The sequence below is a fragment of the Cynocephalus volans genome, chromosome 6 (genome assembly GCF_027409185.1).
Source record: "Cynocephalus volans isolate mCynVol1 chromosome 6, mCynVol1.pri, whole genome shotgun sequence".
In the NCBI taxonomy this organism is placed as follows: Eukaryota; Metazoa; Chordata; class Mammalia; order Dermoptera; family Cynocephalidae; genus Cynocephalus; species Cynocephalus volans.
Genome location: NC_084465.1, coordinates 65,525,766 through 65,547,833, shown reverse-complemented (window position 1 = coordinate 65,547,833; position 22,068 = coordinate 65,525,766). Strand labels below are relative to the sequence as shown.

At 35.8% G+C, this 22,068-nt stretch overlaps 1 protein-coding gene across 3 annotated transcripts in view; it reads right to left on the bottom strand.

Moving 5' to 3' along the window:
• AKAP9 (A-kinase anchoring protein 9) overlaps positions 1 to 17,273 on the bottom strand; it is a 136,493-nt gene extending 119,220 nt beyond the window's left edge. For all 3 annotated transcript variants that reach the window (XM_063100021.1, XM_063100023.1, XM_063100022.1), the window contains exon 1: positions 17,018 to 17,273. In XM_063100021.1, coding sequence (XP_062956091.1) covers positions 17,018 to 17,065 — 48 coding nt within the window. In that variant the 5' untranslated portion in view covers positions 17,066 to 17,273. The remainder of the gene's footprint in view (positions 1 to 17,017) is intronic.
• Positions 17,274 to 22,068: the final 4,795 nt, after the last annotated feature.

The window sequence follows — 22,068 nt, the reverse complement described above, 5'->3', positions numbered from 1 at the left end:
TCGTGTGGTAGTGAACTCCCGCAGTTTTTGTTTGTCTGAGAAATATACTATTTGCCCTTCATTTCGGAAGGATAGCCTTGCAGGGTAGAGTATTCTTGGCTGGCAATCTTTGTCTTTTAGTATTTTGAATATATCATCCCATTCCTTTCTAGCTTTTAGGGTTTGTGATGAAAAGTCTGATGTTAGCCTGATTGGGGCTCCCTTATAGGTGATTTGATGCTTCTCTCTTGCAGCTTTTAAGATTCTCTCTTTGTCTCTGAGTTTTGCCAATTTGACTATGACATGTCTTGGAGAAGGCCTTTTTGGGTTGAATACATTTGGAGATCGTTGAGCTTCCTGGATCTGAAGATCTGTGATCTTTCCTATACCTGGGAAGTTTTCTGCCACTATTTTGTTGAATATGTTTTCAATGGAATCTCCATTTTCCTCCCCTTCTGGAATACCCATGACTCGGATATTTGAGCACTTAAGGTTGTCTGATATCTCTCTCAGATTTTCTTCAATGTCCTTGATTCTTTTTTCTTTCTTTTTGTCTGCTTGTGTTATTTCAAACAGCCCATCTTCAAGTTCAGAGGTTCTCTCTTCAACTTCGACAAGCCTGCTGGTTAAACTCTCTGTTGTGTTTTTTATTTCGCTGAATAACTTCTTCAGTTCTGCAAGTTCTGCTAATTTAAGCCTTTTAATCATTCTCAGAAGAAAGAAAACAAAGAATAAGAACAGGCATGAGCTCCTTTGTACCTTAAAATGATTTTTCTTTGTTGTTATTTTTTTTTGGTGGCTGGCCTTTACAGGCATCAAACTTTGGACCTTGGTGTTATCGGCACCATGATCTTAACCAACTGAACTAACTAGTCAGCACAAAATGAGGAAATATACTACAAGTATTACTATAACTATTAATTAGACCAATTACAAAGACCAATTACAAAGCAAATTTCTTACTACACAAAGTATTAAAGCAATCTTGTTAATGAGGTTGATGTTAACTATCCTAATATCTGACAAATATGTTATAGAATGACATACAGCATATTGTATACTTATTTTATCTGCTGTAGGTGAAGAAACTATATAGATATGTACTGTTTACCTTTTTTGGGGGGTGGGGGGTGGCTTGTACAGGGACCAAAACCCTTAACCTTAGTGTTATCAACACCACACTCTAACCAACTGAGCTAATAACCGGCCTGCCCAGATATGTACTGTTCTCTTAATAAAGACATCTAATTCAGAAATAGCTAATCATGGCCTTACAGGATATAAAAAAGTATCACATTCTAATTTTTTTCCCAGTTATTTAGCAACTACTCAGTTATTCCACCTCATGTCTGCTTGAGGAACAGGTGCAAGACCAGTTGCCTCTATTTGTACATTATTAAGCTGCTGGAATGCATTTAAACTACTTTGGAGGACAGCAAATTCATTCTTAAAAATAAACCAACTGGTATACCATTAAATATATTATCTTTAAACAGAATCAAAAGTCTAGGCATATCACTTAAAAAGGAAAAGAGCCCTAAGAGAGAATCCAAAACCAAAAAATATTAATGACATTCTTGCTATTTATGCTCAATTTCAGGAATTTCTTAAAATTCCATGTTGTCTGCATTAGAAAATATACTCAGACAGCAGAATATATCAGGGAAAAGATGAAGATTATGTTTAAAATTTCAACTATAGTAGATCAAATATGTAATTTGTATTTAATATTTATTCAGATGTACAGGTACATAACAAAAGAGAAAAACTAAAACTTTGCATTATAAAAAGTTTGATTTAAAAAAAACCCTCTGAGATAACAGTATCAATTACTAAATGAACCCAAATGAAAAGAGATAATAGACAAAGAATTAAAAGTGAAATGGTTCCATTATAGTGTTTACAACAAATCACTTCTAAGGACATGAAATTACCAAGACACTGTTTTAGGTCTTGTTACTGATCGTATGAAGTCATATTATTTTTTTCTGAACAATTAACCAGAAGTTAAGCTCCAGGAAAGTAAGAACTTTTGTTTCGTTCAATGCTGTACAAGGGGTCTTCAAAAAGTTCATGGAAGGACTCATATTATCTTTTAATGCAATTTTTCCACGAACTTTTTGAAGTATGCTTGTATATTCAAAGCCTAGAAAAATACTCAATAAATACAAATTGAGTTTTTAAAAAAAAATTTATCTTTTACAGAAAAGTCACACTAGGCAATATTTTTGAGTACCATTCCACAGAACCTGAGAACTAAGATGATATAAGAGGCATATCTAATTCTACTGTATTAAAAAGTTCCATGGTTTGAGAATTAAAATTAACAATTTTCTAGTTACTTATTAAGTGAATTAAAACACAAAAATAATCCCTCTCACTGTAATCTCTCTCCTCCATCAAGAAAAAAAAATCAAAACAAAATTCAAATTCTTGGAGAAATAATATCTATAATAACTTTTTAGAAAGTTATCTGTTTGGTAAAAATGTGAGAGAGAGAACAAGATCTTATCATATAAATTTCTTACAGCTATTCAAGGTATTTTTATTTTAAATCTGAAAAGTGGCAAGCTAGCAGATAAGCAAAAAACTCTACTCAATTAGGTAATCATCTGATACTGAAATAATGCACTTTAAATTACTGAGAAAACATTTCTTCTAAAACATGCTAAAAATTCAGACTACAGCCATCTGTGTTTGCCATTTAGAGGCCAATTACAAAAATGTTAACATATGTAGTCACAGAAATAGTTGCTAGATTTCCTGAAAAGATATTTTGCCCATATACACTTGTCTTTTAAACTGGTTCAGATCCAAAGCAAATGTCTTACCCTGACCACAACATGAATAAACATAAATAACTTATTCCTTAAACTCAAAATTTACAACTTCATAAATGACCAGTCTCAAAAATAATGAATTTTCAAAATGCTGTATAAAAATATGCCAAGTTTTTATAACTGTCACTTCAAAAAAATGACTAATTAGATCTGTTTAGTTTCTTAAGAGTTCATCGAGTGTTTATTATGTGCCAGGCACTATACTAGACATGAGTCAAAAACTTATGGTCCTTTCATTCCCCATACTGGCCAGGCATTTAAAAAAAAAAAAAAAAAATCCATGGTCCTAACATCAGTCTGGGCCAGCCTGTTATTTCATCAAATTGTAACGAAAAAATGAGATAAAATTTAACATAAAATTTCATAAACTCAACAGTCAATACATATTTAAGAAAGTGGTATGAGAATCTGTCTCTTGTCCAGATTTCCTCAAAGAAGGCTTTCCAAAAGAGGTGTGGCTGCAGAGTTTTATACCTGTGAAGGAAAAACTTAGCATATGTCAGGTAGTAAGTAGTTCATCTATTCAACAAATATCTATTGACTGCCTTTTATGTATCCAATAACCTGTATTAAGGCAGTGATGAATGAAACCTTACTCCTATGAATTGTAATTCAGGTGGGAAAAACAAATTAAACAAATACAGATAAACACAGAAATATGTCATTTCAAGTGACAAAAAGTGCTTTAAAGAAAAAGTATAGGTACTAAGAGAACCTATAACAGAAAAGACTTACTTTGAATGGGTATGTAGGGAGAGAATGGGAAATATCTTATGAAAATGACATATTGACAGAAATATGTCATTTCAAATGACAAAAAGTGCTTTAAAGAAAAAGTATAGGTACTAAGAGAACCTATAACAGAAAAGACTTACTTTGAATGGGTATGTAGGGAGAGAATGGGAAATATCTTATTGAAAAGGAATTGGAAAAAAAGGAAAAAAAGAAAAAAAAAAGTATTTGGAAACCAAGACTTAAAAATGAGTATGAGTTACTTGCCCAAGATCATAATCAGTAAGTGCCAAAACAGAACAAGAATATCTGACTCCAAATCCAACTTTCTATTATACTAATTTGCTCTCCATGTATTCCCAGCTCTTTCCCCTTCACTGTCATTATACCTCACAATACTAGAACAGTAAATTTAAAGACATGAACAAGTGAACTCAGCAATCTGGCAAGTGCTTTTTCGACAAGACTGGAGGTAAAATAAAAACAAACATATCAACACGCACACTCCCCAAAAAGAATCTTATAAAATATTTTTAAAATGTTATCTAGTCTCTCCAGCATTCAAAAACAGCTATAAGCAGAGCTATTTTCTAGGTTTTTGCTGTAGAAAATTTAAGAAATCCTGATTAATTCTAATTAAGTTTGGCTCTGTGTACTTGTCAGTGCTACCTTTAATCCTTTTTTAATATTCCTTTTTAATATTTAATATTTAATCTTCACTGCCTCCCTCCCCTACAGATTTGTAAAGAATACCCCTAATAAAATTATCATGGGCCAATACGTTAATATCACTATTTTTAGAAGGATATAACACAACTACATACCTGCCAGAAATCTCATCCCAAAAGACAGTATTATTTAGATGCTACCACCTCTGCTTCATTTCACTGTCATCTCTGCTACCTAACTATAAACAATGAGAAGAATGGCACTTTGCCCCTAATCTTATCTAGTCTCTGTATATTATTAAATTTAACCTCACTAAAAATAATAATTAAAAAAAAATAACACTGCACAGTTCACATAAAGGAGAATCCCTGTGAGGTATATATGTAACAGAGAGATATGCTCTCTCAGCAGCATAAATGCATACTATTTTATCATCTGAGGTTTGGTCATTTATAAACCTAGGTTATAGATTATTATTCCCTGGGATATGCATTTTTTTTGCAGGAAATATTAACTAAAAAAAAAAGAGAGAGAAACTGCCACATCTAGTCGGTTCACTGGTCCATGTGAATGGGCATTGGTTATCCAGCGTCCATCAACAGTTCCATGGACATCTGTCAGGGCTCACGTATGTGATGAAACCAGACATATAATCAACACACAAATATCGGTTTGCTTTTAACTTCACTCCTTCTTCCCACCTCACTCTTGAACACAATCACTACTTTCCAAGGACTGAGGAACCATGGGATCATGATCTCTGCACACCTCTGAGCCCTGGGCACATGCTGTGCATCAGAAGACAGACAAAAACTAACAGTGGCAGTATGTGTAATAGTAAAAATCTTGAAAACAACCCAAATACTCACTGAAATGAGAATGGACAGAGGTAAATTCCCGTAACAGAATACTATGCAGGAGTGAATAAGCTCCACATGATACTGAACAAAAAGAAAATCACTGAAGACTTCATGTAAGATACCATTAAGTTCAAAAATGGAAAACTAATATATTGCTTATGTACACATATGTGGTAAGGGGTTGGAATTAGATAGGGAAAGGTTTCAAATGTATTTGTTTGTGTATAGGTATAGAGGCGTTCTTTTTATTATTAATCTTTATCTTGTGTATACATTTTATATGTTCTCTTTTGTAGGTGAAACATTTAAGTATTTTTAAAGAATGCAGAGCTTCCTTCTGAGGGAACTGGCCAGTGCTCCTTGTTCCTACCATCCATGATACCCCTGCCTTTCCTCCCACCCTAGTTTGATGAGAAAAGAGAGGTGAAATAATTAGATTCTTCTCTCTAAAAACAGTCTATGATGCAATAATCATACAAATCTATAGACAGCCATAAAATCACCTATAAACAGTTTACATAATCTACCTACTAGACATGTTGTAGACTGAAACACTTTTGTTTGTATCCAACACAGCCAGTTTTCCTTCAGGCATTAAATCATCCCTACTTCTTCAGCTGCACACCAAGTAACATAGCTGGCTTTTACGAGGCCATGATCACTCAGGCCACGACCACCTGGCTTATAAGAGGCCACGATCACTAATAATCATTCACTGTTGTAGAAACAAAAAAAGTGGCTATGTCAGTGGGTCCTAAACTTTACTGCTCATTGAAAATTTAGAAAGTACTGAGGCCTAGCTCCCACTCCAGATTTTCTGATTTTGGTATGGGGTATATGACCCAGGCATCAAAAAATTTTAAAATCTTCCTAGGTGCTTCTAATGTGCAGCAAAATTTGGGAACCACTTAGCTAGATGTTTACTCTATGAGTAGATTTTCTTACTATTAATATAATTTTTATTTTCCCCCTTCTTTTTTCTTTTTAAAGTGTATTTAGTGGGAAACAACTCCATTGAATAAAACAGATTTGGGGACTCATTTCATAATTTTTGGTCATGTGCAAACCAACCAAAGGAAGCTGATCTGCAAAGAGAGGAATATAAGCCATTGTGAACATAAGAGAAGAAATGATGGAGAGAATGGTATCAGTTTCTAATGGTTTTTCAGTTTCCTTGATGCCCAACTATACTTCTCTGAACTTCCTTTGAAATATCTGTGCATCTTTACAATAATCCTCTTTTTTTCTCTCCTTCATTTAACCATCTCAGGTGTTTTCCCCCCTCTGGAATAAGAGAGCCCTACTAGAATTAGGTTGTTTACATTTAGCTATTTTAAGCAAGTGAATATTTTATTTTTATTTACTTATTATATTTATTTGTACATATTTATGGGGTACAGAGTTGACTATCAGTATTTGTGTACAGTATATGATGATCAAATCAATATTATTACCATGTTCATCATTATTAGAGGTGGGAAAGGGGGAGGGAGGGAGGCGATAGAGAGAAATTGGGTAAGGGATACAAGAAGTAATTACGATTTGCAATACTTTATATTTTTAACAAAGCACGTGACGGTTTTACCGCTTCATCTGTATAGCAATAACATATAACTGCCACTTGGTGGCAGTATACCTACCTGAATATGGGATATACTTTTCAGAAAGAACCTTTTCAGAGGTTAAACATTACACACATTCTCTAAGAGTTTTATGCTACCTTTATAATAAAATCCATATTACTTTAAATGACACATATGGCTCCTTATTATCTGATCCCAGTCTATTTCTCCAATCTAATTTTCTGCTTGTCTAGCTTATTCCTCTATGCTCCAGCATGATGATGATTATAATGGCTAAAACTTCTTGAACAGTTTTTATAGTAGGACAATGTTCTAAGTGCTTTACACTTATTAGCTGAATCCTCACAACAACCCAAAGTACCAAGGCAAGTACCATTAGTGTTATCATTTCACACCACGGAGACATTAAGTGACTTTCTAAAGTCATAAAGATAATAAATGGCAGAGCCAAGATTTGATCCTAGATGGACTGGTCTAGTACAACCTCATAATCACTATAATTATACTGCTTTTCACAACAAAATCTTTGAAAAATCCCACTTAAATATCTCATAAAGAATTTCTAATACACTATATCCAAAACTGATTGACAAGCTAGCCTAAGGACAATCACTGACACTGTTCCTCTTCCTATATTTTTCTGTCTTAGTGCTAACACCAACCTCCTCTCCACATTCACTCTTCCTCTACCTTTTAGATCCAACCAACCACCAAGTTCTGCTGATTTCATCTTCTAAGTATTTCTTGATTTAACCCCACTTCTGTTCCTACTTCATTGTCTTTCACTTTACTACTACTTCAACAACCTCCTAAATATGGTTTTGTCCATCTCAACGTACCATCCACACAACTGCCAAACTGATCTATCTAAAATGCAAATTTATATAACCATATTACTCCCCAGCTTAAAAAGTCATCAGTAGATCCCCACAACCCACGGGATAAAACTCAGTCTCCTTAACATGAGGTTCAGGGACCTTCAAGATGAAGCCCCCGCCTACTTCTCTAGCCTCATCTCCTGCCACACCTTGCTTATAGCTTTATATTCCAACAATATTAAACTCTTGTATCCCTTCCCCCAAAATGGTCTAACTGTTTCATATCTCTGTGCTTTATTTGTCTTATTCTCCTGGAAGCTTCTATTTACCCCTCATTCTCTTCTCACATGGCTAATACCTCCCTATCTTTTAAGGCTTCATTCAGTGTTTTATCCACCCAGGAAGCCTTTCCTAACTGCCAAAATGGAATCAGATTATCCTTCTTCTGTGTTTTTCATAGACTTAGAGTTGTATTAACCCTCTTGTATTTATAATTATTTGTTCGTGCATCTGTCTACTAACTAGATAAAGCTTATGCTTGGTAGAGTCTGTATCTCTCATATCCTACAGTCTAGCAGAGTGCCTGGCAAGTAATAAGTGCTCAATTATATTTACCAAATAAGTAAATAAATGGCTTCCCAAACTTCACTCTGAATACTTAACTTACTATACTGTGATTGACTTTTTACTCTATTAGAATGTGAAAGTATTAAGGGCAGGACCATGACTTTATCTCTGCATTCCCACTGACTTGTGTAAAGTAGAGGCTCAAATAAACACAAAATGAATGAATCAATCTAGGAATTAATCTGAAAGACTCAAAAAAACTGAGTGGAGAAGGAACAAAACGAAAAGAACATTTTAAGATTAATCTGGTGACAAAGTACAGGACAAACTGGAGAAAATGAATAGAGGCAAGGAACCCAGATAGAGGGTGAAATGATGTGGGCCTGATTTCATTGGATTGTCATATTAGAATGGGAAGAAAAAGGCTAGGTATGAGAACAATATTGAATAGAAGAAAATTAATTGGATTTGGTTATGTGTATGCAGAATAAAGGAAAAAGATCACAAAATAATTCAAAGGATTTTTTGACCAAGAAGTTTCTGAGTATAGGTACAAACTGAGCCTAGAAAATGTGATGCTACATAAGAAAGAAAAGAGAAACTTGAGAACATTAAAAAAATTTAAGTCCAAATTCTAGAGGAAAAGTAGAGATAGACTCTCCTGTCATAAGATTAAAATCCTGTGGGCTATTAAAATTACTTATCTAACTTCTCCTTTGAATTTATAAAAATACATATTCTTCTCAACTAAAAATAAAATCTCAAATTATCTTTTTTCTCAAGCTTTATTATAAAAATTGCTATTGGTTGTTTCAAGTGGAAAAGTGAGAATTCTCTTGTCAAAGGGACGTCATTAGAAATGCTCACACATGTATTTTTATTATGAAAGGAATTTATACAAATTAAAAAATTAAATATTAGTTTAGCTAATATAAAAGATTACACACCAAAAATATTTCTGATATTTTTAAGTTGTTTATAAATAGAAAAGAGTTTTGATAACTTTCAGCCAAAACCCATTATTTCATATATAAATCCCCAGTAGATAAGAAGATACTTCAAAAAGTTCATGGAAAGATATGTATTATCTCTTAATTCTATTTTCAATGAACTTTTTGAAATATCCTCACATTTGCTAATGCAGTTTTTACACATTTTGTAATACCTTGCCTTTAGAACACCTACTAATTTACTTGACTCTCAAGAAATCAACATATACATATACAGTTAACAGAATATAAATGTTGTGGGAATTAGCCAAGATCACGGCCCCATGCCAATCGCAATCTCCCTCACACATTTACATATTAAGTTTGATTCTTGATACATATGAAGAACTAATATTTTAGTTATAATTGGTCCCTGTCCCTATCTTCCCTGGGAAAACAATTAACAAAGCAATAGCAACTTGAATAAAAGTGAGATCCTTGAGGAATAAACATAACCTCACAGAATCCACAAAGAATAATCCTTAGTAAACAAGGAATTTTGCAGTGTGTTTAGAATTAAGAAACAGAAGGAGATTCTAGATGTTAGTTCTTCAGAGATTTGTAAGTTTGAGAACCTACTCAATCAATAGAATTTATAAATTCAAATCTTTATAGATTAGGACTTTGTATAGTAAAGTTTAATATAGTTCTGCATAGTCAAAATAATAACTTCTGGGACTTTAAGAAAAGATCTCTTAAAAGGGGGGAAAAAGAAACAAACCTTCGGACTGACAGAAAAACTTTTAGACCACATAAAAATCTCAGTGAATAGTAAACCACAATAGGAATCGTAACCCTGATGGCAACTGAAAACAAACACTACATTGTTCATGAACAAAGATAAAGGAATTTTACATAATACAAAAGAATCTATAGATTTAAGTCGATAACCTAGGCAAAACTACTCCTGGAACAATACTACATTTTTGAACAGTCTGAATATTTAACACTTTTGAATAGTGTTAAACCCATGTGCAAATCAACCAAAGTTTTATGCAGTGTACTTAGTCAGGCATTAAGTATCCTAAGTTATATTTTGGTGATGACTACCACAAAAAGTAAAAGGGGAGTCAATATAACAATGAAAATGTCTTACACTGGTGAAATATCTGTACAGATCTATTCTGTTCACATAAAAATGACACGCTTTTTCATTACTGAACACTAAGTTATTTTTTCCCCTACAGTGGAAGTGGAGTAGTAATGATAATGCCAAAAACCCAACAGGTGCCCCTCCGACCAACTGCATGCACTTGTAAAACAGCTGGCCATGGACTGGAATGACTCACTGACCCATAAAGAAATCAAACTTTAGCATCATGCTCTAATCAACTCACCAAGAACCTATTACTCAAAGGAAGGAACAATTTAAATTTTGGTAGAACGCAAAAAACCTAATAAAAACAAGAAAGAAGATAATACCACCATAGATAGATGTGTTTCTGCCTGCTCCTCTTTCAAACATGAATGCATATGCTCAATTGCTCTCTCTGTGTGCATATGTATAGAGAGATGAGATACACATAATATATAAATATAATAATAATTAATATTATGTAAAAGAAGTTGGTAACAACCCAATTAAAAAATGGGCAAAAGACGTGAATAAACATTTCTACAAAGAAGATTTACAAATGGCCAAAAAGCACATGAAAAGATGCTCAACATCATTAATCATTAGGAAAATGCAAATCACAACAATAATGAGATACCACTTCATATCCACCAGGATGCCTATAATCAGAAAAATGGAAAACACAAGTGTTGGTGAGGATATGGAGAAACTGAAACCCTTATACATAGCTGATGTGAATGCAAAATGGTACACACAGCTGCTATGGAAAACAGTTCAGTGATTCCTCAAAAAGTTAAACAGGATTAGCACATGACTCAGCAGTTCCACTACTAAGTATATACCCAAGAGAAATTAAAACAGGTACTCAAATAACTTGTATACAAATATTCACAGCAACACTATTCACAATAGCTAAAAGGTGAAAACAATTCAAATGCCCATCAATAGATAAAGGGATAAACAAATTGTGATATATGCATACAATGAAATATGGAATATTATTCATCTATAAAAGGGAATGAAGTACTGACACGGTTCTTCAAAAGTTCGTGGAAATATATAATTGAAAGATAATAAAAATTTTTCCATGAACTTTTTGAAGTACCCTCATATATGCTACAACATGGATGAACCTCAAAAACATTAAAGTGAAAGAAACCAGACACAAAGGATCACATTTGTATCCCATTTATATGAGGTGTCTAGAATAGGTAAATCCATAGAAAAAGAAAGCAGAGTAGTGGCTGTTAGCAGCTGGGGGGGAAGCAGGATGTTAAAAATGTTTTGGAACTAGATAGAAGTAGTGGTTTGTAACATTATGTTATGCTGCTGAACTGTTTGCTTTAAGATGGTGAGTTGTTAATGAGTTTCACCTCAATTAAAAAATAATAATCATAGGGCTGGCCTGTGGCTCACTTGGGAGAGTGCGGTGCTGGTAACACCAAGGCCACGGGTTCGGATCCTATACAGAGATGGCCGGTTTGCTCAGTGGCTGAGCATGGTGCTGACAACACCAAGCCAAGGGCTAAGATCCCCTCGCCTGTCATCTTTTAAAAAAATAAAATAAAATAATAATTATCATAACTTCTTTATATCTAGCACCAGAAGAACTCAAAAAGCTTTCAATTATTTCATTTATCATTCAAAACACCTACTGAGATCTAGGTACTGTAATATGATTATTCCCACACACAATAAGGCACAGAATTTGTGATAATTTAAATAAAATGCTTGCTAAGTCCATAGCTGTAGTTGTAGGCGTTCAAAAATGTCAGTTGAACAAATGAGCAAATAAATGTCTCCAAAGTCCTAGTGCCTTTTCTACCAGGCCAAATAGCAGTATTATAAATTATCTCTCCCTCTCCCCCCGCCTCACACACACACACACACACAGACACCAGATGCACAACAACCTTTATAAAGAAACTTTTAAATATTCCGTAGCTTTTCCAAATTAAAGTTTTTAAAGGTAGACTAACCAATTAAATAAGATGCCTAATTTTAATTTTAGTGGAATCATACTGAGAAATGAATATAAAGTCCCTTTATCACTTAATGTTAAACAATTTACCATGAAAACTTTTTCTAGCTTCCATATTAGAAGAAATTCACTTACATTTCAATAATCAGTAGCCTATAATAGATATTTTGTAGCCATAACTTAGCTCTCACTACAAAACTCTTTATTTATACAAATAAGAGATGTTTTGGTTTCAAAACAATTTTGTCCCAGTCTTGTCATATTCCAATCACGTGGCTGTATACTATCTTTTTCACTTTCTCTTTTCTATGTGTCACCATTCAACTTTCAGTTTCACTGACAGAACACCACATTCTTTCCTCTATATTATCTCTCGAAACACACCATGTTTTGTTTTGTTTTGTTTCAACAAAGCCTGAAGGTCATGAATTAGTTTTAAGTCACAGGCTATGTACCAGTGTTGCAATAAAAGTTGATGAAGGTTATCAAACTGCTGCATCCACTTTGAAAGCCAATGAGCTCACCTTAAGAGTGTGTGTGTGTGCATGCGCATGTGTATCTATCTATTTATTTATTTATTTTTGTGGCTGGCCAGTATGGGGATCTGAACCCTTGACCTTGGTGTTACACGGCTGTGCTATAAATGACTAAGCTAACCAGCCAGCTCTACACTTAGAAAAACTAGAAAAAACTAGAACAGCCCTACACTTAGTAAAACTAGAAAAAACTACACTTCTAAAAAACTAAAAAGTTACAAGAAAACAGGGAGGGTAAACAACTTTCTTAGTTATGGAACAGTGCATCAGAAATATGCAAGAACAATTTTACACCATAACTAACTGCCTATCACAGTGGAAACTAACTGAAAAGTCCTGCTATCAGTAATCAATTACACAGGTTGCAGGGAGACTGTCCTTATTTGCACATAATTGGCACTACTCTTCAAACTGAAAATGCTTGTTAGACAAACAAAAATCATATAATTACAAGTTACTAAATGCAATAAGCAAGAATTTTAATAAGTATACAAATAACGCCAATTATACAAAATGTTGAATACTGGTATAAAACTTTGGTTTTGCTGGATTCTGCTACATTAGAACTTTAATATAATGTATACCTAATTCTAATTTACAGGAGTAATGATTTTATACTAAATATACAACTATCCTCTATTTAATTTTGTTCACTAACATTACAATACTTTCTCTATATAATGTAAATAATTTTACTTGGAAAAAATGAAGCCATTTAAAGTGGAGTTAAAATAATTTGGTTCAATGCAAGGACAGCCCATGTAGTACAGTCCTGTTAGCATGTTGTAAATGGGATTAGCCCAGCTCTGAAAAATATTTACTTAATAAAGCAGTAATGTCTTACATCTCCAGGGTCAGACTTCTTGCAACATCAATACTTAAGACATAGATGAGGACACAATAGTGAACCAAAAAAACCACCAAGCAGCAGAAAATTTAAATCGCCATAAAGTCCACTCACCAGGCTCCACTGGCTCTTGATTTTTTTTCCCAAACCATTCTACCAACCTCAGTTTCTGGTTTCTTTAGTCACAGCAAATTTAAAACAAATTAGAGGAAGAGGTAGATCGGAAAGAGAAAAGCAAAATGAACACATCCACAGCAATGAGAACTGACAGCAAGGAAAGAAGGATAAGAAAGACAAGAACGGAAAGGAAATCTATAAATGTCTATAATACAGAATCACAACTATATAATACAAGCAACACTGGAATAAGAATTACAGTTCTAGGAATACACTAAAGTAAGACACCTAGCTATTCTGTGCCTCATTTTCTTGTTCTGTATAATGGTCATACAATGTAACATGTTTTTTTATCACACAGTTTTTGATAAGCCTTTGTTTTTAAAAATAGCATTTGAACTTTTTTTCCTAAACAAATATACTGTAGAGCATTTGGAAAATACTAAAAGTGTAAAGAAAATTAAAATTGCCTATAACCCTCTACCCAGAGATAACCATCATTCACATATTAATGCATTTTTTGGTGGTGTCTTCATACATAAATATGTACATACGCCTTTTCTTGGTAACTTTTTTAAACCTAAAATTATTTGTGGGCATTTTCCCAATTTAAAAAGTCTTTGTAGAATTATTTTAATGGTTACATATACTATGATTTATTCTATTACTGTAGATTTTGGTTGGCATAAAACATTTTATAAAGTATTATACATTATATACATGACAAGCTATTAAAAATGATCATTTATGAAGAATAGATTCAGAAAGGAAATTTTTCTTTTTTTTCTTCTTCTTTCTTTTGTCTTTTTCGTGACCGGTAAGGGGATGGCAACCCTTGGCTTGGTGTCATCTGCACCGCGCTCAGCCAGTGAGCGCACCGGCCATTAGAAAGGAAATTTTTCAATCGAACAGCTTACCAGTCAATTACCAAGAAAAAGATTAAACAGTTGTGGTTTGTAAAACTAGAGTATTAAGTACAATACAGTACGTAAGTCCAGTGAACAAATTAGATGTTTGGAGAACCAAGCCTCTAATAAATTTTGGAAAATGATCATTTTAAGTGGTTTTTGATGCCAGCAATAAGAGACTTTGATTAAGAGAATTCTGGATTACAGTTATTAAATTACAACCATGTTAGTAAAGTAGCACCCATTCTGTTCATTCATTTATTAAGCAAATATATACTGGCATTATGCTAAATTGCATTAATATCAATATTAAGAGCCTTATTTGTATTCTATAAAATGAGGCAGCAGCATTTAAAACATTTGAACAAAATGTGAAAAAAAAACACCCAAAATTTTACTATACCTCCTCTCTTTTTGTACTTATTACCCAGTGTCTGTCTCTCCCACTAAACTGTAGGCAACTTGAGAGCACAGACTATCACCACCTCTATATTTCCAGCTTTGTGAATAAAACAGTTCAATATAGGTTTGATGAATGACTACATTTATAATCCAGAGTTTTTCAGTCCGAATCTAAAAGCACACATTTACATAAGTGATATAATGTACATATTATTTTTGATGACAGTATTTTCACTCTATTTTCCATTTCCCATCAGTATTCATAATGGCTGCATAATATTCCACAGCATTTATATATCTTAGAAAAAAATTCTCATGTTGTCATTAAAGGTTATTTCCAGTGTTTTTATATTATATAGCTAATCCTGCAGCAAACATACCCTTGCCTTACAAGTCTCAAAGATTTATTTCTCTGGAAAAACTAGGCTCAAATCCATAAGAAGATAATCTTCTATAATAAAAGTTAACGTTAAAAGAAAAAGATTTTTACCCCATAAGCAGGATTTTGAAAGACAAAGAAACACACACACACAGAAACTAGAATTCTATTTCTGCCAAATCAACCATTCACAGCAAGCAATTTAAATAAATACTCCATTATGAAATGTGTCTGGCCAAAGCAAACTGTGTTTTGTAGTACAGCTTCACATACATTTAGGAAAGATACTTCTGGGGGCAGGCAGTAAAAATTCTGAGGTAATAGACAAATAAGATGTCTAATCAGAACTTCAAGGCTTTTGGAAGGAAGCACACACTTTACTTCCACTTCCTTAGATGTATTGAGCTTTCTCGGCCCTTCAGTTCACACAAATGTAAGCAACCTTAGGCTTCTGAAGATGCTGTCCATTTATAAGTTCTAAAGTAAAAATCTACCTGGCTACATAAAAGCATTTAAGTCTTCACTTAAGATAGGGAAAACATACGGGAAAGCCAACTATATTTTAGAAATATGAAGCTAAATTATATTCATTTAACAAACCTGTGTTGAGCATCTACTACTGTATCTCTACAGTATGGTTGATTACTGAAATCATTGTCCTGATTTCCTTTGTTTATGGGGGGGGGGGGAGGCGAAAGAAAGGAAGAGAGGAAAAACAGTTAACTATATCATAGTTTAACTGTGGCCCAAGTATGATTGCTAACAATTACATACATATATAAAGATAGTCAGAATATAATATATAAAAGGTAACTCCATTGTAGGGAGGAAGGGGGCCTTTGAGGCCAGCCGAAAGATATGCTCAAACTTGTAATTTTTAAAAGAAATATGCTATTAGTTTATATTTTGTGTATGTCAATTTTTCCTTGAAGCCCAACGAATGATACCTGTGAAAAATTGTCTTGTTTGCTTTACAGGCTTTTCCATACATATATACTCACAAAATAGGGGCTCAACAGAGACACATATAACAACGAAATTATTTAAACCAGGAATTCTACAGGTGTTGCTTGAAATATGGAACCTTTCGATCCACAGAAGTTCCATTTACAAACAGCATAACATTCCATACAATACAAAAGCGCATGCCATGACAAAGACGTTCAAATACAAACATACAAAGACACGCTTCTAAACACGCCCCTAAAGCCAAGTTCACAGCTGGCACTTGTGGCACACTCAGGCCACTGCTGAGGCAGCTGTCACAGGCCAATCACACACACCTAAGAGTGCCAGCGTGCCACCTAAGGAAGACAAGCTGATGATCAGCGCACAAATCCCCCACCAAATAAAGGAAAGCTCCAAATCCCCACTTTGGAAGCACAATGCCTGCACCACCCAGAAAACGCCCTAAAGAGAGAAACGTTGGAGATTTAGAAGCAATTAAATGCCAGCTTATAGCAATACAGTAAAAGAGGAATTTTATTTGGGCATTCACGAGAAAGGAGCCACACCACTCAGTCATCAGGGAAGTATCATCAGCTAGATAGTAGCACGGGGCTTTTCCTCCTATTGGAAAAAGGGGAGAGAGGGAGAGGAGAAAATGCAGACCCCGCAGCACCTTCTTCCCTGGCTGCGCATTGGGGCTGCTGCAAACTCCGCTTCCCAGGCCCCCTCCTATCCCTTCCCAGCCACCGCCTCCCTTTGCGGGCCCGGTTGCCTCCGGCTCTCCTACCTTCGCTTTGCCGGCCTCCAGCTTCTTCTGTCTCTCCTCGTCCTCCATGGCCTCTGCGGGAAAGGCGGGGGAAAACAGGGAGGAGGTCGGGGTAGAAAGAAAAGGTCTGTTCAGACGGAGGTGGGACGGCAAGCTCCGCGAGCCGAAGAGCAGGGCCGAGCCCGGCGCTCCCTCCGCCTGGAGCGGAACCAGTCTCCGAGCTCACTGGCGGATCGCCCTCGGCGGCACGAGAAGCGCCGTCACCGCCGCCGCCATCTTCGTCTCCACGTAAACACACGGCGGGACGGGAGGGGGGGGCACGTCGGTCCGCGCAGCCGCCGCTAGCCTCGCCTCGCCGGGCAGGTGCGCCCGCGGCCCCGCCCCGTCCAGCGCGCCGCCCCGCCCCGTCGGCCCGCGGGGGCGACCTTGGTCCGGCTTCCGAGCAGGCCTCAGGCAAGCGAGGGACCGTCCGGAGAGATCGCCCTTGCTCGGGGATCTACGGCTCCCAGGTGGCGGTTGGGCTGGGGGGTCGGAGGAACGGGGTGTGCCAGGGGCTCCCGGCCGGACCCCCACCCGCCATCCAAAGGATTCAGTGCTTTTAAAACATTGGGTTTTTCAAATCACAAAAATAACAGATGCCTAATGGTGAAATTGGTGAACGTTGAAAAGCCCCAATGAAAAAGATGGGGGTCGGGGGGAAAGCTGCTGTGAAAACCCAACTGACGCCAGTTTTTCAACCTAGATTGATTCCTGGACGCCAGAAATTGGGAGAGCAGCGAATTGCTCTCGTTAATTCCTTAGCCTGAAAGTCCCTCCCTCTTCTCCACAATCGTTCCCGCCCAAACTCTGGTTCATTCTTCAGACCCACCTCATGCGCAGCCTCCAAATAGCTTTTCCGATCTCTTTGTTCCCTCCACTGCAACTGGAACGTATCCAGTCGAGACTTACTCCGCTCCCACCCATCCTTGGAGCTTCCCTTTAGCAAGGAGCCTGAGCTTCGGAACCTGGTGTTCTGGAAGGAGCCTGAGCTTTGGAACCTGGACTGGGGACAAAGCCAGTCTACACTAACTTTCTAGTTTTAATGATCTTAAACAAGTTACCTATTCTCCCTGAGCTTACCAGGACTATTTGGATGAGTTGTCAATATATGTGAATGTCCCTGGCATATTAAAACGTCCTCAATTAATGTCAGTATGCTTTCTCCTTGTATTTCCTTTACGTACTCTGCATGATATTTTAGTAATTTTTGTACTGCTTAGTTCATACTTTCAGCTCCTTGGCGGCAGAGACTCATCATGTCTTGCTCATCTTGGCATAACTAAAATGACTAGCATAAAGTTTTGCACCCAATAAATACTTGGATTGAATTGAGCTGTACGTATAAATTGAGCATTACTCTTTTTTTTTTCTTTCTTTTTTCCGCCCCCTTATCTGCTCCCTCAATACTTCCTTTTTCTCCCTGCTCTCCAACTCTCAAATTCATTACTGGGGTGAACTACACATTTTAATGTCTCAAGTTGATTACACTCAAGTCAATCATGTTTTTCCTTTGTTGTGAGCTAGGTTGAAAAATAGACTATGAGTTCAAATGTAGAAGTGGTGTTAAGTGAAAATTGGGGTTAAAAAAGAAAAGGGGAGAAACTAAAGACCTTAAGTCTACCACAAACTGAATACCGGTTTTAAATAGCCCTGATTTAGAAATTCTCAGATTTAAAAAAGATTTTTTTTTCCCTCAAGCTACACAATGCATACATAATTGTGCCAATTTGTAACACCCAAGCATATGTTGTCCTGTTATCTCAACCTGAATTGGGAAATGGGTGAGATTAGACATTTTATCATAGGAATAAAAGGATTGAGAAAATAAAAGAAGTGGTTTACAGTCACCCATCAAGCTAAGAGTAGAGTTAGGACAAGAACGAAGTATTTTGATAGTGCAGTGATTACTGCCTGGATTGAGGGATTATGTTTGTAGATTCTGATTTTCTAGGATGAGGAAGCCCCAGTATATCTGATGAGATATTCCTGTTTCTTAAGGGATACTGCTTTCTCAGTGACTTAGAAAGTCAGCTGTTTGTTCCAGTATGTGTTGAAAATGTTCAAGAACACCTTCTAAAGCAACAAGATTATTTTAATGTTTTCCTTCACTAATAACAACCAATCATATACTTGTACATGTCTGTTTTATTCAATAAATGTTGAAAGTTGTGTATTGACTTCTATTGGCAGGTAAAATGTGCTCTGACTCTGCCTTATGGCACTTATTCATTTATGTCATGTCATGTCATACCATTCATTCATGTTATTCATTCATTCAGTCAAGTCATTCCCTGAGAAGATGATAATTCAGCAAAGACTTAAAAGAGATGAGAGAGCGAGCCATAGAGATAAGTGAGGGTACAGCAAATCCAAAGGCCCTCAAGCTAGAGGATGACTGACATGTTAAAGGAAGAGCAGGAAACAAGGATGGCTAGAGTGGAGTGAGCAAGAAGGAGAGTAGTAGGAGATGAAGTCAGAGAGACAACAGGGGGCCAGATCCTGTAGAGTTCTGACGATCATTGTAAGGACTTTGGCTTCTACTATAAGTGAGATCAGGAGCCATTGGAGAATTTTGAGCAGATGAATGACATGACCTGACTTACATTAAAGGACATTTGGCTGCTATCAAGAGAAAAGACTGGGGGTTGGGGGGAGATCAGTTTGGATGCTATTGCAATAATCCAGACAAGAGATAATGGGAGTATGGACCATAGTAGTGGTAATGATGTCACAGGATCAGATTCTGGATATATTTTGAACATAGAACTAATAGTGCCATGGGAGTTGTAGAGTGAATGCAAGGTTTGAGAAAAGAGGAGTCAAGGTTGACTCCAAACGTTTTTGGCTTAAGCAACTGAGTTGATGGAGTCACCAGTAACTGAGATGGAGAAGAGCAAATTTGGAGGAGACCAAGAGTTCAGTTTTGGAATTGATGTTACATATACGTATTAGGCATCCAAGGAGCAATGTCACCCTCAGATATCTGAGTCTGGAGTTCAGGAGAGAGGTCCAAGCTAGAAATAAAAATGAGAGGAGTTGGCATTCAGCATATAGATGGTACTTTAAGTTAAGGGACTAGACGATATCATCAGGGGCCATGCTGTTCAACACAGCAGCCATTAGCCACATGACTTATTGAGCATGTGAAATATGTCTAGTTTGAATTGAGATACAAGTGTAACACATTAGATTTCAAAGACTCAGTATTAAAACAAAATAACTTAAAATATTACTTTACTATTTTTATATTATTGAAATGATTATATTTGGGGTATATGGGGTTAATTAAGGTGTACATGAATCTCACCAGGGTTTTTTTTTTTTTACTTTTTTAATGTAGAAAATTTCATATTACATATGTGGCTTGCATTTGTGGCTCACATTATTTTTCTATTGGACCATGCTATTCTAGGAAGCAAGATAGTGAACAATGACTAAGTTTTGGAATACTCCAACTGTAAGAAGGAGGAAAGTAGAGAGGAATTAGCACATGAGGCTGAAAACAGTGGCCAGCTATGTCAAAGGAACCAGTAGTCAAGTAAAGAATATGAAAGAGGAAGGAATAATGAACTGTGACAATTGCTGCTAATAGGTCAAGTAAAATGAGGACTGAGAAATGACCATTCAATTTTGCAAGATGAAGGTTGTTGGAGGCTGTAATTGTAAATGAATCATTAATTCTTTTGTAATGAGTGCAAACAGTGCCTCGGTATCCTTCTCAACAAAGAGCCCTGCCAGTCACTTCCAATGGACCGGAATTGAAAAGAGAAATGAAATCTAGTTGTCATCCCCTGTTGGAGTTACATTCTAGTGATAACATCTGGAAAATTATAATTTAACTTAGGTACAGTTCTTTTAGTGTTGACTTGCCTTCTCAATAGTAAGAATACAGCACTACACTTGTTTTCCCAGAGGAATAAGTTCAAAATTTCTAAAGCTATTTTTCATATTTTCCACTTAAATATTGCTAGTTCCTCATCAGCAAGATAGCAAACTAGTGTATGTAGAGTACCTATGTGATCAGTAAACACAATTGCTCTAATAGTGTAGTTAAATAATAGTTGGAGAAGCTTTTTCCACCAGCCTCCCCCCCCGAATATTGTGATTGTCATTTGCATATTATTTGATCTTCACAAATTTGTCACATGCAACCTATCAGTCAGGAAACTTTATGGTGAATGGATCAGGCTACACCATCTGAATCTACTGATCAAACTCATCATCACTCAAAGTGGAACAATCAGACATTATATGCCTCATGATGTGATGCAACAGGAAGTGTAGTTGCACCATCTGTGTAGTGTTCTTGCCTAAAAAATGAACCAGAATCTAATTAAGCCTCTACATCTAAACACCAGTTTATAGGAAATCCAAGAGGTGAAAGAATAAGGACACCATAAGGAAGCAATCATACCAATACAGAATTTGAGACATTCTATGTGACTAGTTCTATATGAGTAGTCTGCATGACTGTTTTCTCCAATGGAGTGGGGAAAAAGGGACTATCCCAGCATAAAAGAGACAAACGATACATAATCAAATAAGGTTTGTAGGCATCATTTGAATTCTTTTTCTAACAAACAAATGAAGAAATACATCTTTAAGACAATGCGAGTTATTTAAACATGGACTAGGCATTAGATGATGTTAAGGAATTGTTAATTTTGTTAGGTAAAGTAGATATGTAAAACACAAGTGTCCTTACCAGTGAAAAACTAATTAAGGTGGTGTTCGTAGAATACATTTTACAACTCAGACAGCATTTATTTTGACTGTTATACGAGATCACTATCAAACATTTCCAGTTTCCAACTCTTATATATAAAAATAGTATTTTTTTAGCATGATAGTTATTGGTTGTAGTTTTTGGTTGAGCATGTTGTCAACCAGTATTTGGTTTTCATTTTATACATAAAGATACTTATGACCTGAATAACTCTCAAAAACTAGTAAGATGAAATATACAGCTCATTTGTGTAAATGTATTTTTAATGTGTTATACTGTGTGTATTGGTATAAATAACTGTTTCACA